Source organism: Macrobrachium nipponense, chromosome 37 (genome assembly GCF_015104395.2).
Source record: "Macrobrachium nipponense isolate FS-2020 chromosome 37, ASM1510439v2, whole genome shotgun sequence".
Taxonomy (NCBI): domain Eukaryota; kingdom Metazoa; phylum Arthropoda; class Malacostraca; order Decapoda; family Palaemonidae; genus Macrobrachium; species Macrobrachium nipponense.
The window spans coordinates 30,468,427-30,487,358 of record NC_061097.1 but is presented as its reverse complement, the minus strand read 5'-3'; the positions used below and the strand labels follow the sequence as shown (position 1 = coordinate 30,487,358).

The 18,932-nt window shown below is 48.6% G+C and overlaps 1 protein-coding gene across 3 annotated transcripts in view; it reads right to left on the bottom strand.

Moving 5' to 3' along the window:
- Positions 1-17,709, bottom strand: part of LOC135209075 (histone-lysine N-trimethyltransferase SMYD5-like) — a gene marked incomplete at its 5' end in the record, with an annotated part of 38,528 nt that extends 20,819 nt beyond the window's left edge. For all 3 annotated transcript variants that reach the window (XM_064241658.1, XM_064241656.1, XM_064241659.1), the window contains 2 exon segments: positions 16,320-16,441; positions 17,589-17,709. In XM_064241658.1, the coding sequence (XP_064097728.1) occupies positions 16,320-16,441; positions 17,589-17,709 (243 nt within the window).
- Positions 17,710-18,932: the final 1,223 nt, after the last annotated feature.

Below are 18,932 nucleotides of genomic sequence, written 5' to 3'. Positions count from 1 at the left end.
GGGCTGAAAGGGAACTTGACAGTAAAGAAGGTTTGAACAGGAGGAAAACCTCTCAATTGCACTACAAAACAATTGTTAGGAGAGGGTAAAAAGTAAGGTGGAAGAAAGAGAATGTGAATGGAGGAACAGTTACAAAAAGGGTTGCAGCTGGGGGAAAAAGGGATGCTGCAAAGAACCATACGCAATGCCTACGGGGCTTAATGGGAAAGGGAACAAAACAAAATGATGATGAAAAGGAATACTCAGAATGTGATGCAGATGGGGACTGTGGGAATGAAGCAAAGAACCTCAATTACTTCCAAGAGAGCACAGCAGAGGGCACACTACCAGTAGTACCCAACAGCAGAGACAAAAATCAAAGACTGATAAGAAAAGAAAATCTGAACACAGAAGGCACACTACCAGTAGTACCCAACAGCAGAGACAAAAAATTGAAGACTGATACGAGAAGAGAAGCTGAACACAAGTTCCAATATGACAATTTGTCTAAAAATTGCATTTTTCCTAACTATACAAACCTGAGGTCCTTTTCCTTACAATAGGAAGGTACTAGCGGCAGCTGGATAGGTCGTAAGCTTTCGAACAAGGGGTTCGGTAGTTAACTGCTTGTCCGACAGGCGCGCGCGCGCGACTGGGAGGTAAACAAATCACTTTTGCTTTTGGCCCAAGCAAAAACTGCAGAGTGAGGGGTGGCATGAGGTGGGGCTATGTGTTCAAAGGACCTCAGGTTTGTATAGTTAGGAAAAAATGCAATTTTAGACAAATTGTCATTTGTTCCGACACGGCATACAAACCGTTCGGTCCTTTTTACAATAGGAAGACTCACTTCTTGGTGGGTGGAAATCTGAGTCTTTTGTGAACAGACTGGTGTTCGCCCAACCTTGGAAGCCTCCCTGGTCGTAAGAGCGAGGGAGGGATCCAAGCCTCTGTCCGATTGATCGGGGTGTGCACCGCAGGATCAATGGTCAGACCTCTGGACCCCGAGTACTAGAGAGAGGCAAGCGTATCTCTTCGTACCAGCAATGTAAGAACTTGTTCCTGTACGGAGCCAAAGTTAAAGTCATGGTTTTGACTCTTGTAGGCATCCACTTCCCCCCCTTGTAGCAGGAAGTGGTGGATATTCTGCTCCCATCCCTCGTGAAAGGGATAGGATGGGGCTCTGTCATATAGCTCACCGGCATCTCGTCCTTATCCAGCAGGGTGATGACCGTATCCCTCTACCCACAGGTAGAGGGGAAGAAAAAGATAGAAAGAGAAGCCAGTCACTTTCTCATCACTATCTATTTATACAGTCACACCAGGACTCGATGCTGTTCAGCCTGCTAGGGTCTGGGTTAGCTAGACGACGTGTTGAGCAGCCACCACGGGTCCTAAGGAAACCGATCCAAGGACCTATGGGCAATATCCAAGAGGTATAAGGAAGTTGCCGGTGGTCTGGTTGTACCAGACCCTGCCTTCCATACCTGCGCCACGGAGAAGTTCTTACGAAACGCCAACGAGGGGCCAATACTTCTGACTTCGTGAGTTTCTCGGACGGGACGTACGGATGTCGTCACTACCATCAGCCTCATACGCCCTCCTGAAGACCTCACGCAGCCAGGACGAAAGAGTGTTCTTGATACTTCTTTCTTGTTGACCCCGTTGCTAACGAAGAGGCGTCGACACTCAGGCCCGAGGTGTCGAGTTCTCTTCAGATAGCGCCGTAGCGTCCTCCCAGGACAAAGCAGCATCTCATCCACATCATTATCTGCATGACGCTCCCGTACTCTCTTCGCCGATGCCAGGTCCAGCAAGACGAGGGTCATTTGAGTTCCCTGGGTTGGCAAGACCTTTGGAAGCTGCTCCTAAGCAAGGAGATCTCGAACGAGTTCGAGATGTCCAATCCCGTCAGTTTCAGGACGCTTAGCGACAAGGCGGCTCTGTATCCTTGACTGTGGGAACTTGAGGAGCTTCCTCGGCGAAGAAAAAAACGAGGAAATCCGCTACCTGCTGAAGAGTGGCTCTGAGAAGAGATAGGCCCCGTCTACGACACCAACCACCGAAGACGGCCGACTTCCCCTGGTACACAGCTGCAGAGGACTGACGGACGTTTCCAGCCATCTCTGTTGCTGCGCTACGAAAAAAGCTTCTCGTTCGCAAGAGAAGGTGGATAACAGCCAGCCGTGAAGACGTAGGGACTGGACTGCTCGGTGGTACCGCTCGACGTGTGGCTGGCCGAGAAGGTTGTGCCAATGGGGAATCTCTCTCGGTTCTCTTGCGAGAAGAGCCAGCAGGTCCGGATACCAAATGGCCTGTGGCCATTTGGAAGCCATCAGGATCATCCTGAGATTCGGGATGACCAGTGCTCGACTGATCACCTTGCGAATCAGGCTGAACGGGGGAAAGGCATAGGCGAAGAGGTTGTCCCACGGGTGTTGAAGAGCGTCCTCTGCAGCTGCCCATGGATCCGGCACGGCCGAGAAGAACACCTGGAGCTTCCTGATGTGCCGGATGGCGAACAGATCCTCGACTGGTCGCCCCCACAGGTCGAAGAGCCTTTCCGCCACGTCCTGGTGTAGAGACCATTCGGTCCTTATCACCTGATCCCGACGGCTGAGCGTGTCTGCTACTACATTCCTTCCCTGGAATGTAGCGTGCCGACAGCTCTATTGAGTGTGCCTGAGCCCACTCGTGCACCTGCCGAGTCAACTGGTACAACGGGAGAGACACTAGGCCCCCCTGTTTGTTGACGTAAGCCACCACCGTGGTGTTGTCGCACATCAACACCACTGAGTGTCCCATCAAGCGGTCCTGAAACTCTTGGAGAGCGAGAAACGCTGCCTTGAGTTCCAGTACATTGATGTGAAGGTGCTTGTCGTTCTCGTCCCACACTCCTGAAGTCAGCAACTCCTCCAGGTGTGCGCCCCATCCCTCGGTCGATGCGTCTGAGAACAGCTGCATGTCCGGGGGGGGGAGTGCGCAGAGGCACTCCTCTTAAGAGGTTCCTGTCGTCCAGCCACCAGGCTAGGTCCTGCCTCACCTCCTGTGTCAGTGACACTGGAAAGCTTGGGGGATCCGTCGCCTGCGACCAACTCTCCTTTTAGTCTCCACGAAGAGACCGCCAGTGAAGACGCCCGTGAGGTACTAACTTCTCGAGTGACGACAGGTGTCCGATCACGACTTGCCATCGCTGAGCTACCTGTTCCTGCCGAGACAGGAACTGGTTGGCTGCCTCCCTGAATCTGCTGATCCGCGAGTCTGCGGGGAAGACTCGCCCTGCTACCGTGTCGATCAGCATACCCAGGTACTTCATCCTCTGCTTGGGCTCGAGATCGGACTTCTCGAAGTTCACCACGATCCCCAGATCGCGACAGAACTCGAGCAGTCGATCCCTGTCCTGTAGCAACTGCGAGCGGGAGCTCGCCAGGACTAACCAATCGTCGAGTACCTCATCAGACGTATCCCGTGCGAATGGGCCCAAGCAGACACCAGAGTGAACCACTCGCTTGAACACCTGTGGGGCGGTTGAGAGACCGAAGCAACGTGGCCTGAGCTGGTACACCGTCCCGTCGAGGATGAAGCGGAGGTACTTTCCAAAGGACTGATGAATGGGTATTTGTAGATACGCATCCTTCAAGTCCACTGAAAGCATGAAATCGTCCTCCCTGATAGAGTCGAGCACTGAGCGTGCCGTCTCCATCGTGAACCGGGTCTGGCGAACCAACCGGTTCGGGGGAGAGAGATCTATCACTGGGCGCCAGCCTGTCGTAGACTTTTCCACCAGGAAGAGTCGGCTGTAAAGCCCGGTGACTGATCCGTACCGATTTCTACAGTTCTCTTGCTCAGCATGGTCTTGATCTCCTGTCTCAATGCTACGTCCTTCGATGCCCCTGGAACGTACGCCTGCTGTTGGACCGGGTTCCCAATGGCTGGCCAGGCACCCCCCCACTTCCGGCAGCAGGTGAGGGGGAATGTCGTCCTTCCACTGTGAACGTCGTCTGGTTGGGGCTGATCGAGACCTGACAGGAGAGAGCCGATACTGCTGCGACTCATTCCAGTCCTCGTCGAGGTCGAAACCTCAGGAGGACCGAAGGAATATATAAATACGATGTCCGAAGACACGTAGAAACGCCTCTGTCGCAGTAGAGGAGGTGAAGGAGCTTGTTCGACCATCCAGAACCGAGAGAGCCTTCTTGTCCGGAGACGAGAGACTACCTGGCTCAACCCAATCGGCAAGCTCCGATCGCGGCAGACCCCACCGTCGATTTGGATTCCCTCTCGGGCCCCAAAACGACTCGAGCCGAGAAGTGGCTCTGCTGGTGGGAGCGGCAATCCTTCCCGTCTTGTGCTGACAATCAGCGCCGTAACCCGGCAAAGTTCTCTGGAATCCTTCGAAGGTCATTGTGCAGACGAATCAGCGCCGAACCTCGGAAAAGTTCCTCTGGTCGAAGTACGCATCTTGCAGAGTGGGACCGTTAAGCCCTTCGAACAAGAGCATATTCCGAGAACCTTCCTCCTAAGAAGGGGGAACAGCGACAGCCCTCTCGGTCTTCCCCATCCACTTGCGCATACGTCCTGGCCGGTCCAAGAACCGTGCCTGGCACGTAGGGCGTCGTGTGGGATCATGAGGGGCGCACCCCTCACGATCACTCCTCAATACCTCGCTCCTCCCGGTGTAACCCGAGGAGGTTGAAGGTACGGGAGAACCAGACCTGACGCTCCCTCGTCGCTCGCTGGCAGAACCAGCAGGCTTGGAGGGCTGCAGGCGATCGTCAACCCGCGGTGACGATCGAGCTGCAGGCCTGGTCGAACCGTCTCGCTGTGGAGAACGGGCTGGACTGAGCACAGCGGCCCCGATCTCGAGTGTCAGAAGAGCTGGTGCTGGTTGCCGTACCCGATCGCTCTCTGTGAGAGCGACGGTCAGGCGACCTGCAGGCTCCACTGTCGCAGTGAGACCGGTGCTTGTCCTCCGGCACGTCAACGTCGCTGGTTCCAGCCGTGGCTGGCACCGGCGAACGGAGGACCTCTTCCCAGCCTCAGCCCGTGGTCGGTCGTGGACCGTCACGTCCCCGGGTAGCCAGCTGTTCACCGCGAGAGTGAGAGCTGGTCTGGTGAGAGTCGCATGAGCGGCTGTCACCAGCCTTCCGCCCCGTGCCGTGAACCTGACGCTGAGCGGACTCAGAGGTCTGGTTCCTGGCTGCACGGTCGCTGGTAGGCGACCGTACACTCGGTACCTCCCGCGAACGAGAGGCCGAGACGGACCCTGATGCAGTGGCAGAACCACTGACACCAGGCGAGGAAGTACCGGTGTTAGCCGGTACCCCTCTGGTCCCCGGTAGTCTTCTTCCTTGCGGAAGAAGAGACGGGCCCCGCTCCCGAAGGAGCAGGAGGACCAGCGGAAGGAACCCTCCCGTCCCACCGAGGTGAGACGGGTCCCGAGAAGCTCCCGAGGAAGCTTCTTAGGAGGGAGGAGGCGACCTTCTTCTTCCTCGGCTGTAAGCCTTAGAAGTCGAAGGGGAAGAGGCGGCGGCCGACGACGATGAAGAAGATGAGACGACGACCACGACACCTTCCTCCTCTTCTTCGTCAGCTTCCTCAGACAGACGTAAGATCTGCTATCCAGGGCGGAGCCGGGGCTGCTGTAGCCGAAGCCACAGGGCCCGGACGCACCTTGTACAGACAGACCAAAGTCTGGGTAGTACCACACGAACAGGGACGACATCAGCAGGTATGGGCATCTCAGGAACAGCAGGCACGGCCAGCACATCATCGGTAGGGACGCCAGCGCAGCAACGGAGAAGCAGCGCAGCAACGGCAGGGACAGCCAGCGCAGCAACGGCAAGGGACTGCCAATCGCAGCAATGCATGGACAGTCCCAGAATCGGCAGGTACGGCAGGCAGCACCGGAAACACAGGAAGTGGAGCAGCAGCCAGCAACATCCTGGTACCTGGCTGGCAGGTCCAGGGGCGAGTTCTAGGGCAGCGGAAGTGTGGTCGCTGCAGCGCGGCGGGCAACCACGATCGGCGGCGGCACGCCCCAACCCCTCTCGGTACGGCGAACGGCCACTTCACAGCGGCTGTATGGCAAGACTGTTACCACGTGAGGCGAGTACACCAGGTGAGGAGGGACGTCGTCACCTGGTTGCGTGGTCACCACTCCATGGTTGACCGCAGTAGGCCCAGACATAGAACCGCAGCCCCTGGACACCAGCACGCTCTGCAATAGGAAGGACGCCCATGACCTCACCAAGGTCCACGCTCGTGGCAGTAGCAACTACGGAAATAATAGTAGTTAGCGATTAATGGGGGGAATCCCCTCGTGCGTGGGGTTTGATCCCTTCAACGAACGGAGTGGAAGACCCTAATACAATTGTACATCGGGCACCGAGCCGCCCTCCCCACCCCGCGCTCGAGCGGATCGGGCGAGGGAGAAGAACGCCGATAACCTCCCCCCCCCCCAAGGGGAAGAGCCATCTGTGGGAACTGAGCGGGGGGGGGTCTCGTTCCCCACCCCCGCACAGTACCATGTACCCAACAACAAAATAAGAGCCCTAGAGCAATCGTGCCATCGGCACGAATACAAGGCATAAGGATCATTCCCTGACTGAGCGGAAACTTGAACCAAATAATATTGATGCAATCAATAATAAGGAACAAAATGAAAATGCATCTTGCAAACGATTCACTTCACAATGAATAAGGGCTCGGATCGAGCGCATTTGCGCCCTCGTCCGGACCGAGCGCAAGGGTGAAAGGTTTTCATTCCTTACCTTTATGGATCAAGGTTTCTGGAAACCTTGATCCATAATGATGATGCAATCAACAAATATATGAAAATGAAAAGACTACTGCGCTTGCGATTTCACTTCATACAAATAAAAAGGGGAAGGATCAATTCCCCGCCCTGAATAGCGGAACATTGATCCCAGTCAACAATGCAATCTCAATAAAAAATGAAAATGAAAAAGAACTGCACTTGCGATTTCACTTCATTCAAAAAATAAAAAGGGGAAGGATCAATCTCCGCGGGTAAGTCTCGAAACTGATCCAAAATGAGTATTGCTACAATAAAAAATAATATATGAAAATGAAAAAGAATACTGTCCTTGCGATTCCACTTTCATACTGAATAAGTTTCCGTGCCGAGCGCATTCGTTCGGCAACGGGCATAAAGGTCAAAAAAATATAAATTGAAAATGAGGCACTTACTTACGATTTTCATCTACACATTTCCAACCCAAATACGCTCGGAGCGAGCGCTCCCGCCCTCGGCACCGAGCATACACAAATACGAGGATCATTCTGGGAAAATGAATTCCCGCAATTACGCCCTTCAGTCCCTGGCACTCGGGTAATCGGAGGGCGTTGTGAACCAAGATCCTTTAATTCACAATTGAATTCAATGAAATGATTGTACTTACAATTCAGTTTCACTAGATACATAGAAAAAGAAAAACACAATCATGCCGAAAGCAAACGACGATGAAGCGGGCAGAGAGCGATGATACACGTCCACACGCCAGCAGGCCAAAGAAAGCAAAAGTGTTGTTTACCTCCCAGTCTCGCGCAGCCGCAGCCTGTCGGACAAGCAGTTAACTACCGAACCCCTTGTTCGAAAGCTTACGACCTATCCAGCTGCCGCTAGTACCTTCCTATTGTAAAAGGACCGAAGGTTTGTATGCCGTGTCGGAACAATGATGGTTTGGGTATCTCTGGACTCGGCCAACCATACCAGCCACATATAATAAAAGTAACAACAATGTAAAGATTAATACTAATAAGGAAACCCAACTCATGAAGAATTGGTTAAATTTAAAGGAGTTCCACAAGGTACCATGTCATTAAAATACTACAAAGAAAAAGATCAATGCTCCTTAAAAAGAACAAGATCTTCAACATTTCTAATGAAAAAAGAAGAATCTTCTACCTGCAAAAACAAAATCATAAGATTGACATTAAAATCATATGGAATATTAACATAAAAAACATCATGCCTAATTATTCAAAAACAGAAGGTAACCATGCCTATTTACAATGACCAATCAGCGCATCTATATCTGGCACAAATATACTTTCTGGGCTCAGCTCGTGTTCGGCCTATGAAAGTAATCCTTAATATCATCTTTCTAGGTAAAATATCCTAAAATTACCAATTCCAGAAAAAACAAAATTAAGAAAAAAGTCAGTAAGACTGACTCGCTCACTCTTAAAAAGAAGTGTCGGTATGAAATAGGGGCGAGTGTGGAACACTACCACGAGCACACATTAATTAGACTTCCTATTCAGAATCCCCCTAAGAGAGAAGCCGATACCAACGGGCGATGCAGCCTCTACTACTACTACTAGAGGACGCCACGGACAGCAGCGCCCCTAGCGGTCATTCCTTAATTTTTAGCGCCAGCATCTTGACGCAGTTTTCTCTCGTGCTGTTATTATTCTGGATTTATCTCGTTTTCTACGATGGAACGTTCATGCAATTGCCACGGCTAAGTTAAGTAACTCATAAGTAATATTTTATCTATGTTTTATCTTCCGGGTACCAGTATTTTCCTTTTTATAGGTCATCTACGGTTCCCCGGTTGTCTCGTGGCGGCCATGCTGCCTCGTAAGAATTCCCGGTCCTCCATACTGGGACTTCTTACTACTTATGGGCTTATACACGTTCATTGTTTACATCGAGTTTTAAGCTAGTTTAGCCCTCTTACCATTCTCTTAGCTTGGTATTTAGGGCTATCATTATTTTATTCTGGCCCAGCATCCCGGCTCTTGCTCTACATCGGCTATCGCTGGCTCCGAGTAGGACTACTGTTTCTTGAATAGTTGACTCCTCCGGGCTTCTTTCTCTTTTCCTAAAAGTGTCTCTTCCACCTTTCGATGTATTTTATTATATGTATTTAGGGTGTTAGGCTAGCCTAGGTGCTTGTTCCATGTATTGGTACAGCTTGTTCACGTGGCCCTCCACCACGGTTGTGGTGATCGCGGCCTAGGCCACTAGTGGTCACGTGTTCCATAGCACCTCACCCTGCACCCATTCCTTCCCTCTCTGCTGTAGGGAGGAGCTGGGGGACCCCTGGTTGTCATAACACCTCATAGCCTTCTCTCTCATTCCGGAGTGCCGGGGTTCCACCAGCAGGGGGTTAGGGGTTTAGGGCGACCACTATGATGGTACCGGGGTCTCCATACGGGTAGTTGGTGAGGTGGGGAGGAGTAGGCCATCCCTCCCCCTTTCCCCCTTTCGCTCCCGCCCGCCGTGTTTCTCCGGGACCTCCTTCCCCCCATACCTATTCTCAGCCACCTCCCTTACGATACGAAAGGAGCCTTCCGTCGCAGCCGGGAGCCCCTTGGTTATAGGATATTGGCTCCGCTAGCGGGTAGGGTGGGTACTATGGATGGTCGTTTGCTTGCCTACTATATCCTTATATCTCTCCCCCGCTACCGAAGGGAGCTTACCCTTCACCTACGCACTCTTCTAGTAGACGGGTGGAGAGAAGTTGGTTTTGATGTTGTTACTGTACTATGTAAGGATATATACCCTATTTAGATATACAATGAATTGTGTTTATATAATTATGTTTATCAACCATCCCCGCCATTTTCCGTTGTGGTTTCCTTTACCACCACTCCTAGTTGGTTGATTCTTGTGCCTCCGCCACTGGCGGAGCCATAGCCTTTCTTCCAACATGGTTACCACACGTATTTTAGCAGGGCTCTGGTTTCATCTAACTTTATCGCTCCGGCACCAGCGGAGCATATGTTAGGCTGTAAGTGTTTACTCTGTACTCATGTACGTTTCCACTTACAGGCTACCAACTGTCAGGTCCTCGCTTGCAATGCGACGCTGCATGACCCCTGCGGACACGATGAGTGCAGGTCTCACGCCCCTTGTGCCACCCTGTTCAACGAGTCCATCGTCCTGGCATCCCGAGGCCTGCACCATTTGCTACGACCTGGTCGTCAGCTGGTTGATGGGTAAGACCATTATAAGGTTATTTATCAATTTACTAACACTTTTAGTTCGTAAGTTTGTTAACCCTGTCCGCAATTGGTAGCTAATTCAGCCTTTCTTTCAGGCTAGCGGTGTGAGGGAGTCGCCCTCGCCACTCTGAAAGCGTGGGTAGGCGGCTTTGGAAAGAACGCCGCCAAGGGCCAGCCCTACATACTGGATAGAAAGCTGGCCATCCAGATCTTCCCTGCGGGCAAGTCGACGGGCTACGTCGACCCGTGTCCGCTGCCCCGTAATAGCCGCCATCCAGCAAGATCTCCAGCAGTCGTTGGGGCTCGTAGGCCGCCCAGGAGCCAGTCCGGACTCTCGCTGGACCTGAACCTCGAGCCAATGGCGGTAGTGATGAGGATTTGTTGGTTGAGGTAGGTTTGTCGGGCGCCCAAGGTCTTTCCTTGGGCGCTCCTGGATCTTCTCCTGTCCCTTCCTCTTCCGCCTCTTTCCAAGGCTTTCCGGGATCTGAGATCCCTAGCCGCACTCCCGCTCTCTCTGTACCTCCTAAGGAGAAGGGAAAGAGAGAACCGAAGACTCTGTCTAAGTCGACTTTCTAGAAAGTCGTCTTCGTCTTCTTCGGCTAGGAAGTCATCGACTTCTTACGCCGACGCGGTGAAGGCTAAGCCAAGCTCTTCCCAGTCGAAGAGCTCTAGAGGCAAGGCTTCGAAGGAGAAAGAGCTCGCGCTACCTCCGAGTCGTTGCCTTCTCGCCTCCGTTGCCAGCCCCCTCTCCGCTATGCCGGCGGGGTAGCAAGCACCAGCTCCTGCGTTCCTTCTCCTGTCTCACCAGGAATGATGGAGCAGGTAGGAGTGATGGTTGGTTCTCAAATCTCAGCTTGGGGAACCCGTTTTGAGCAGATGTTCGCACAATTGTCGAGCACTCTGTCTCAAACTGGACAGACGTCCAGGAACTCTCGAATAGAGTAAGAGAGACTGAGGATCGGATGACTGGGCTATCCCAAGGCTCCTCCCCCAGTATCCCCTGCTTCTAGCACGGGGATCCTCCAACTCCCGTCTTACGACTCTCTGCCAACTTTCTCTATGGAGAACCCATGGAGAGTAGCGGCCTACGCTCCCTTTAAGGACGGGATGATTTCGATCCCGGAGTTTGGCACTCGAAGGATTGAGGACTTCGAGTTCTATCCTCCGGGTCTGTCACAGCCTTTCATGGGGTATGCTAGGCTGACACCAACGGCTCTTACAAGGGAGGACAAGATCTCGAAGGAGTCTGTCCTCTACAGTAGAGACCACGCCCAACGGGAATGGGTTCACTGCCTTGAGGACTGGGAGTGTACTAATACTAAACTCCCAGGCCTATAAGAGCCCCATTCACATTTTATTTTCGCCACGGAAGAGGAGGTCTCTCTTCTGTTCGCCACGAAATTGGTGGAGAAGGCTCTTCAGGCAGTCCTCAAGGATGAGCCCCTTCCGCAGTTGAGAGAGTCGGAGTCCACTTCTCCACTCTTTCCCGCCTTCGGAGAGTTATGGGAAAACCTGCCAGCTACTTTCACGCAGGGTAAACTCAAGCCGGACTGCGCTATGGACCAGTTCGGTGAGAAGTTGCCTAGGCTGCCGGACTCCCTAATCCAGGCAGAGTTCGATGCGCGAACTAGGTTTGGCATGGTCCCTTAACTCTATCATAGTCACGGAAATGGCTGCGCTGTCTTATGCGAACGAAGACCGCTATTCAAGATCTTAGCGAAATCACAATTTCACACGGTTGGCTGCTAGACGCTTTTGACTTCTTCCAAGCCAGGAAGAACTGTCGGAAAGCATGTTCTTCAAGAGTGCTACTATCAGGCACGAGCCTAATAGACTCTTGACTGCCAGCATGTGGGGAGCGGATCTCTTCCCAGAGTCAGCAGTGAACGAAGTTCATCACGAAGCTGCTAGACTCAACCAGAGCCTTAGAGCTAGGTGGGGCATTTCCTCTAAGAGGAAACAGGAATCCGTTCCCACTGCTGGCAAGAAACCAAAGAAGGCTGGTAGGAGGTTCCAGCCATATAAAAAACTCCAGCCTCAGCAGCAGTTTGTGCAGGCGGTCCCAGTCACCCAACAAGGAGCAACCTGCTACATCTAAACAAACTCAGCCTTTCCTCCTGGTGCCCCAGCAATCCCAGCCTTCGACCTCCTATGCCATCTCGCCTGCCTTTAACCCTGCTTATGAGGTTCAAGGCTACTCTCAATCGAGGGGTAGGGCGAGAGGTTACTTTCGTCACCGTGGCGCAGGAAGGGGCGCAAGGAGTAAGCAGTTCAGAGGAGGGCGTGGTGGCCAACCCGCCCATCAGCAATGAGGCTCTCCAGGTAGGAGGGAGGCTGTTCCTCTTCCGCCACAGATGGGGGTTCAGCAGTTGGGCACAGAGCATAGTGTCCAAAGGATTAGGCTGGAGCTGGATCCAAGATCCTCCTCCAATCAAATCATTCCATCAGGTACCGTCAAAGGAATTGATAGATTACGCGGAAGAAACTCCTTCAGAAAGGAGCTATTGCGAGAGTCAAGCATCTAAAATTTCAAGGTCGCTTATTCAGCGTTCCAAAGAAAGGCTCAAACAAAAAGAAGGGTAATCTTAGACTTGTCAAAGCTAAACTCTTTCATTCGCTGCGACAAGTTCAGATGCTTACCCTCTCGCAAGTAAGGACCTTACTGCCGCGTGGAGCCGTCACATGCTCCATCGATCTTACAGACGCATACTATCATATCCCTATAGCCAGGCACTTCCGCCCATTCCTAGGATTCAGGCTAGGAAATCAGACATTCTCATTCAAAGTGATGCCCTTCGGTCTGAATGTAGCCCCAGGGTATTCACAAAGATAGCAGAAGTGGTTGTACAACAATTGAGAGCTCAGGGAATCATGGTAGCGGCATACCCTCGACGATTGGTTTAATCTGGGCACACAGTCGAGGAATGTCTCAAAGCTACCAAAAAGGTAGTTCGCTTTCTGGAACATCTGGGTTTCCAGATAAACAAAACGAAATCCAGACTTGTTCCGGAATCTCGTTTTCAGTGGCTAGGAATCCATTGTGGGATTTGTCCTCCCACAATCTATCAATTCCAGTAGCCAAACGGAAGGAAATAGCAAAATCTGTCAGGCAATTTCTCAAGTGCAAACAAACGTCAAGAAGAAACCAGGAGAGAATCCTAGGGTCTCTTCAGTTTGCTTCAGTAACAGATATCCTTCTCAAAGCAAGGTTTAAAAGATATAAATCGAATTTGGCGGTCAAAGCAAACTCCAAATATCGAGACAAGTTGCAGTGATCCCACAGATCCTCCGCAACCAAACTACGGCCTTGGTCAAGAGTACAGAACTAGCCAAGAAAGTACCCCTTCAATATCCCCTCCCATGTTAACCATTCACACGGACGCATCCCTGTCCGGTTGGGGGGGATACTCTCAGTTCAAACAGGTTCAGGGGACTTGGTCAGTTCAATTTCGCCAGCTCCACATAAACGTGTTGGAAGCAATGGCAGTATTTCTTACTCTGAAGAGACTTCTTCCCCCCGAAAAAGTCTCATCTAAGGCTAGTTTTGGACAGTGCAGTAGTAGTTCATTGCATCAACAGAGGAGGGTCCAAATCCAAGCATGTGAACCATGTCATGATAGCCATCTTTGCATTAGCAAGCAAACACAAATGGCATCTGTCTGCCACTCACCTGGCAGGAGTAAGAAATGTGATAGCGGACGCCCTGTCCCGGTCAGTCCCTCTGGAATCAGAGTGTCTCTTGGACGTCGGGTCATTCCAGTGGGTAAGCCGGAGAGTCCCAGGTCTCCAAGTGGACCTCTTCGCCTCACAAGCGAACCACAAGCTCCCTTGCTATGTGGCCCCCACCAACCTGGACCCTCTGGCTTATGCCACGACGCCCTGTCGTTGGATTGGAATCAATGGAGGAGAATTTATGTTTTTCCTCCAGTGAATCTTCTCCTGAAAGTCCTAGACAAACTAAGGTCTTTCAAAGGGATAGTAGCTCTGATTGCACCGGACTGGCCCAAGAGCAACTGGTATCCACTTCTCTTGGAATTGGGTCTCCGACCCTCCAACGGATCCCCAATCCCAAACTATCACAATCAGTACAAATGAGGACTGTGTTCGCTTCCTCAGGAACTCTAACCAGACCCTTTATGGGACTTCATGAAGTTTGCGGCTAATAAAGATGCTAACATTGATCCACAGAATATTCTCTTCCTGGAATCAGATAAGAGGGAGTCAACCATCAGACAATATGACTCGGCTGTTAAGAAATTAGCATCTTTCTTGAGAGAATCGAACACTGCAACCATGACAGTTAATTTGGCTATATCCTTTTTCAGATCTTTATTTGAAAAAGGTTTAGCAGCTAGCACGATTACCACTCACAAGTCGGCTTTGAAGAAAATCTTTCAAGTAGGTTTTCAGATAGATTTAACTGAATCTTATTTCCACATCTATTCCTAAAGCCTGTGCTAGACTTGAGACCTTCTCAGAGGCCTACTACAGTTTCATGGTTCTTGAATGAGTTCTCAAACTAGCTTCAGATACTGACAACTCATCTTGTACATTCATAATGCTCCTGAGGAAGACTCTTATTCTTATTAAGCCTAGCCTCAGGAGCAAGAATTTCAGAACTGTCGGCTCTATCCAGAGATGCGGGTCATGTGGAATTCCTCCCACAGGAGAAGTTCTACTTGCTCCGGATCGTAGCTTTTGGCCAAAAATGAAGATCCCCTTGTAAGGTGGGCTCCGTTGGAAGGTTATCCCCACTTCCACAGGATCCTTCTCTCTGGCCCAGTAAATCAACCCGAATTACCCTTAAGAGCCTTTCTATCTCGTACTTCTTCTAGATCCTCGGGTGCTCTCTTTATGAGAGAAAAGGTGGTACTTTGTCAGTTAAGGTATTAGGCAACAAATCCTTTACTTCATTAAACAAGCCAACCCTGAGTCATTCCCAAAAGCACACGATATCAGGGGAGTAGCCACCTCTATTAACTATTTCCAACATATGAACTTTGAGGATCTTAGGAAGTATACTGGATGGAAATCCCCGACAGTCTTTAAACGGCATTATTTAAAGTCCTTGGGAATCTTTAAAAGTTTTCAGCAGTAGCAGCGGAAACCATAGTTCCCCCGATACTGCTTAGTAGTTGTAGTATTGATCCAGGTCTCCTTTCTACTACTTCAACCAACATGCCTCACCTATCACAGGCTACTCATCATCATAGCCTTAGCCGTTGTGTGTTATAGTGTCTGTCCCTTATTTTTTGCTAGGGACAACCACATTTGTACTGATATGTACTCCAGTGGTCCTACCTTATTTTGCATACTAGGTTAGGCAATAAATGTTTGTATAAATTTTCCATTAGAATTGTGATAACTTCAGTCACAATGTGTTTGTATATATTTGAATTAGTTGTATTATTTGTATTAATGATGGATTTGAGTGTACCTACCCTTATTTTTATGCTAGGGTAGGACACATGTATGTATATAATTGTACTTATATGCTCTAAATAAGTAAATTCAAACAATTTCTTTGTTTTACATGCATATTATGTTATTGTTACTACCATTTAAGTACTTTAAGTTTACTAACTTCTTTGTTTATTGTTTACCATAGTTAGTTAAGTACTTATTTTGTATGCTGTATTTGATTTACTCATATTATATCCATCATTTTAACATGTTTTTCATTTTTCCTTTTCCTCTGTCTGTTTCTCTGGTACTCTTTCATAGGCCGACACGAGCTGAGCCCAGAAAAGGGATTTTGACGAAGGAAAAATCTATTTCTGGGTGATTGGCTCGTGTCGCCCTATGAAACCCATCCCTTTTTATGGTTTGCTTTCCCCCCCTTGCAGGACAAGATGTAATTATGTTTTAATTAAGGATGACCGCTAGGGGCGCTGCTGTCCGTGGCGTCCTCTAGTAGTAGTAGTAGAGGCTGCATCGCCCGTTGGTATCGGCTCTCTCTTAGGGGATTCTGATAGGAAGTTCTAATTGGTGTTTGTCTCGTGGTAGTGTTCCACACTCGCCCCTATTTCATACCGACACTTCTTTTTAAGAGTGAGCGAGTCAGTCTTACTGACTTTTTTCTTAATTTTGTTTTTTCTCTGGTAATTTTAGGATAGTTTTACTAGAAAGATGATATTAAGGATTACTTTCATAGGGCGACACGAGCCAATCACCCAGAAATAGATTTTTCCTTCGTCAAATCCCACTTATTTATACCACTCAGAACTAAGCAATTACATATTTCATAAAACATTTTGTAACCAGCCCAAGCTGAAATTCTTAATTCTCACCGGGCTGGCCACAATAATACAAAAGATCCATATTTCCAAATATACACATGAACACAAAATTCTGAGAAAACATACTTCCAAGCCTCCTGTAGCATAACGAGGGGATGAGAGGGATCTGGTGTAAAAGAACGCAGACAAAGCGTCTCGTGGTACTGCGTCCAAGCGCTCGCTCTGCATTCTCGACTACAGTACGATGACTGGAAGACAAGAATAACAATTAAATAGTATATCTTAGTTTAACCAGACCACTGAGCGTTAACAGCTCTCCTAGGGCTGGGCCAAAAGATTAGATATTTTTACATGGCTAGGAACCAATTACTTAGCAACAGGACCTACAGTTTATTGTAGGATCCGAACCACATCAAGAAATGCATTTCTATCACCAGAAATAAATTCCTCTGATTCTGCATTGGCAGAGCAGGGAATCAAACCCAAACCCTGAGATCAGTAGTCGAGCACATAACCGACTCGTCCAACGAGGAACTAAAAATAAAAATGAGTCACATTTTATTTGGAGCATGAAAAACATTTCACATCATTATACTTACGTTTCCACACAAAAAATTACATATCGGGGAGTAAAAGCAGTGGCAATAACAGTCACAAGCAAATGATAGTAAAAATAAAGAAGTGTACACATCATTGAAATGCTTTAAAATATCAAAACCCAATGTCAACTTATTTTCAACAGAAAATGATATCAACACTTGACTACAAAAAAATATGTAAACATTAGTTTTGGGCTTCCAATAATAAGCATAACAAAAGTAAAACATCTGTCATGTGCTCAACACCAAATTTGCTGTTAAACTTTCATGCACAATGTACTGTAACTTGATAAACCATAAAATAAAATGTATCTTATTTAGGTACATATTCACAGTTATAGAACGTCAAGAGTTCAAGACATAGATACTATCAAAACATATGACCTTTATAACCCATTTTAGTTAATTGTTAAGACAACAGGAATGGAATAGAATAAAAAATTTATGCCAAAGGGCCAACACTGCAACATATGAGGTCAATCTGAAATGAAAGAGAAATTCAGAATAAAAGAATATTTGAAAGGTGAAACATGAGGGAAACTCTGCAGTTGTGCTATGAAGCAATTTTTTAGGAGAGGGTGGAAAGTAAGATGGAAGACAATAAGAATTAAGGTACAGTAAAAATGAATGAAAGGGCTTGCAGCTAGGGGCAGAAGGGATGCTGCAAAGACCCTTAAGTAATGCCTAAAGTGCATCAAGTGAGGTGCACTGATGGCACTAACCCCCTAAGAGTTGAAAAGGCAAACAGTCTTAAACCTATGTGGCAAACAAGAGTTAAAAGGCAAACATTACTTACATCACAGTGGGGACACTCGACAATCGAATCTTTTTTGGTATCACAACACTCTGGGTACGGAAGCGTCAGCTGAGGATTTTGTGCGAGTCGAGATGCATTTTCTTCTGCCGTTTCCAGAGGCCTGCAAAAAAAATAGACAAGTGACCAAAGCAAACTTGGAATAAAGTCACATTCATTGAATGTGACTTTATTCCAAGTTTATTTTAGGACTTTTCAGCAATTTTCCTAGATTAAAAGTGTGATTTTATGAAACACTGCTAGCCCAAAAAAATTTTGATTAAATGAAAGTTGGAAATGAGCCAAGGTAAAGTCTGAGAGGCTAAATACCCATGCGGGATGTGAGTGTCTTCAAAAATCATCAAGATATACATTCAGAAGGGTAATAACTTGAATCAAACTGTTTTTGTGATTTTTCTTGTGAAAATTCAGTAAAAATGTTATTGTTATTATACAATTAAGTTTGTTCATACTTACCTGGCAGATATATATATAGCTGTATTTTCTGACGTCCGACAGAAATTTCAAAACTCGCGGCACACGCAGTGGGCGGCCAGGTGGTAGTACCCATTCCCGCCGCTGGGAGGCGGATATCAGGAACCATTCCCATTTTCTATTCATATTTTATTAATGCCTCTGTCTCCTGAGGGGAGGAGGGCGGGCACTTTAATTATATATATCTGCCAGGTAAGTATGAACAAACTTAATTGTATAATAACAATAACATTTTGTTCATGCACTTACTGACAAGATATAATATAGCTGAATCCCACCTTTGGATGGTGGGAAGAGACAGAATAGGATTTTTTTAGGAAACTTAAATTAAGTAGATGATATACATCTTGGTTCCTCACCTGTTTGCAAAGTAGACTATGTGATTACTGTCACGTAAGGCTGCTTTTGCTTAAATCAGAGTTGCCAGCCAGGTGGAGACCTGTAGTGCTGGTGCGCTCTGGATGATCTGTCAACGGGTACGAGACCTCAACGTGACAAGATCATCGAGGCCATACAAATGAGGGCAACGAAGCAACTGACCACCACCTGACCACCACCTGACCAACTATTCACAAAAAACCCCTTAAAACTAACTAAAGGATGGGAGATCTTCACATAAGACTCACCACAACCTAAAAACACAACAACAAACTAACCTAATCCTAACTAAGGGATAGGGAAAGAGCTACTTCCGGACCCCAATACTGTGTCCGCAGAAACGTATGGCCCCAGTGCATTACAATCGTCATAAATCGTTCTCACATCCCTTAGGTAATGTGAGGCGAAGACGGAGTTACTCCTCCAAAGGTGCAATCAAGGATGTCCTTGATTGACATGTTCTTTTGGAAGGCA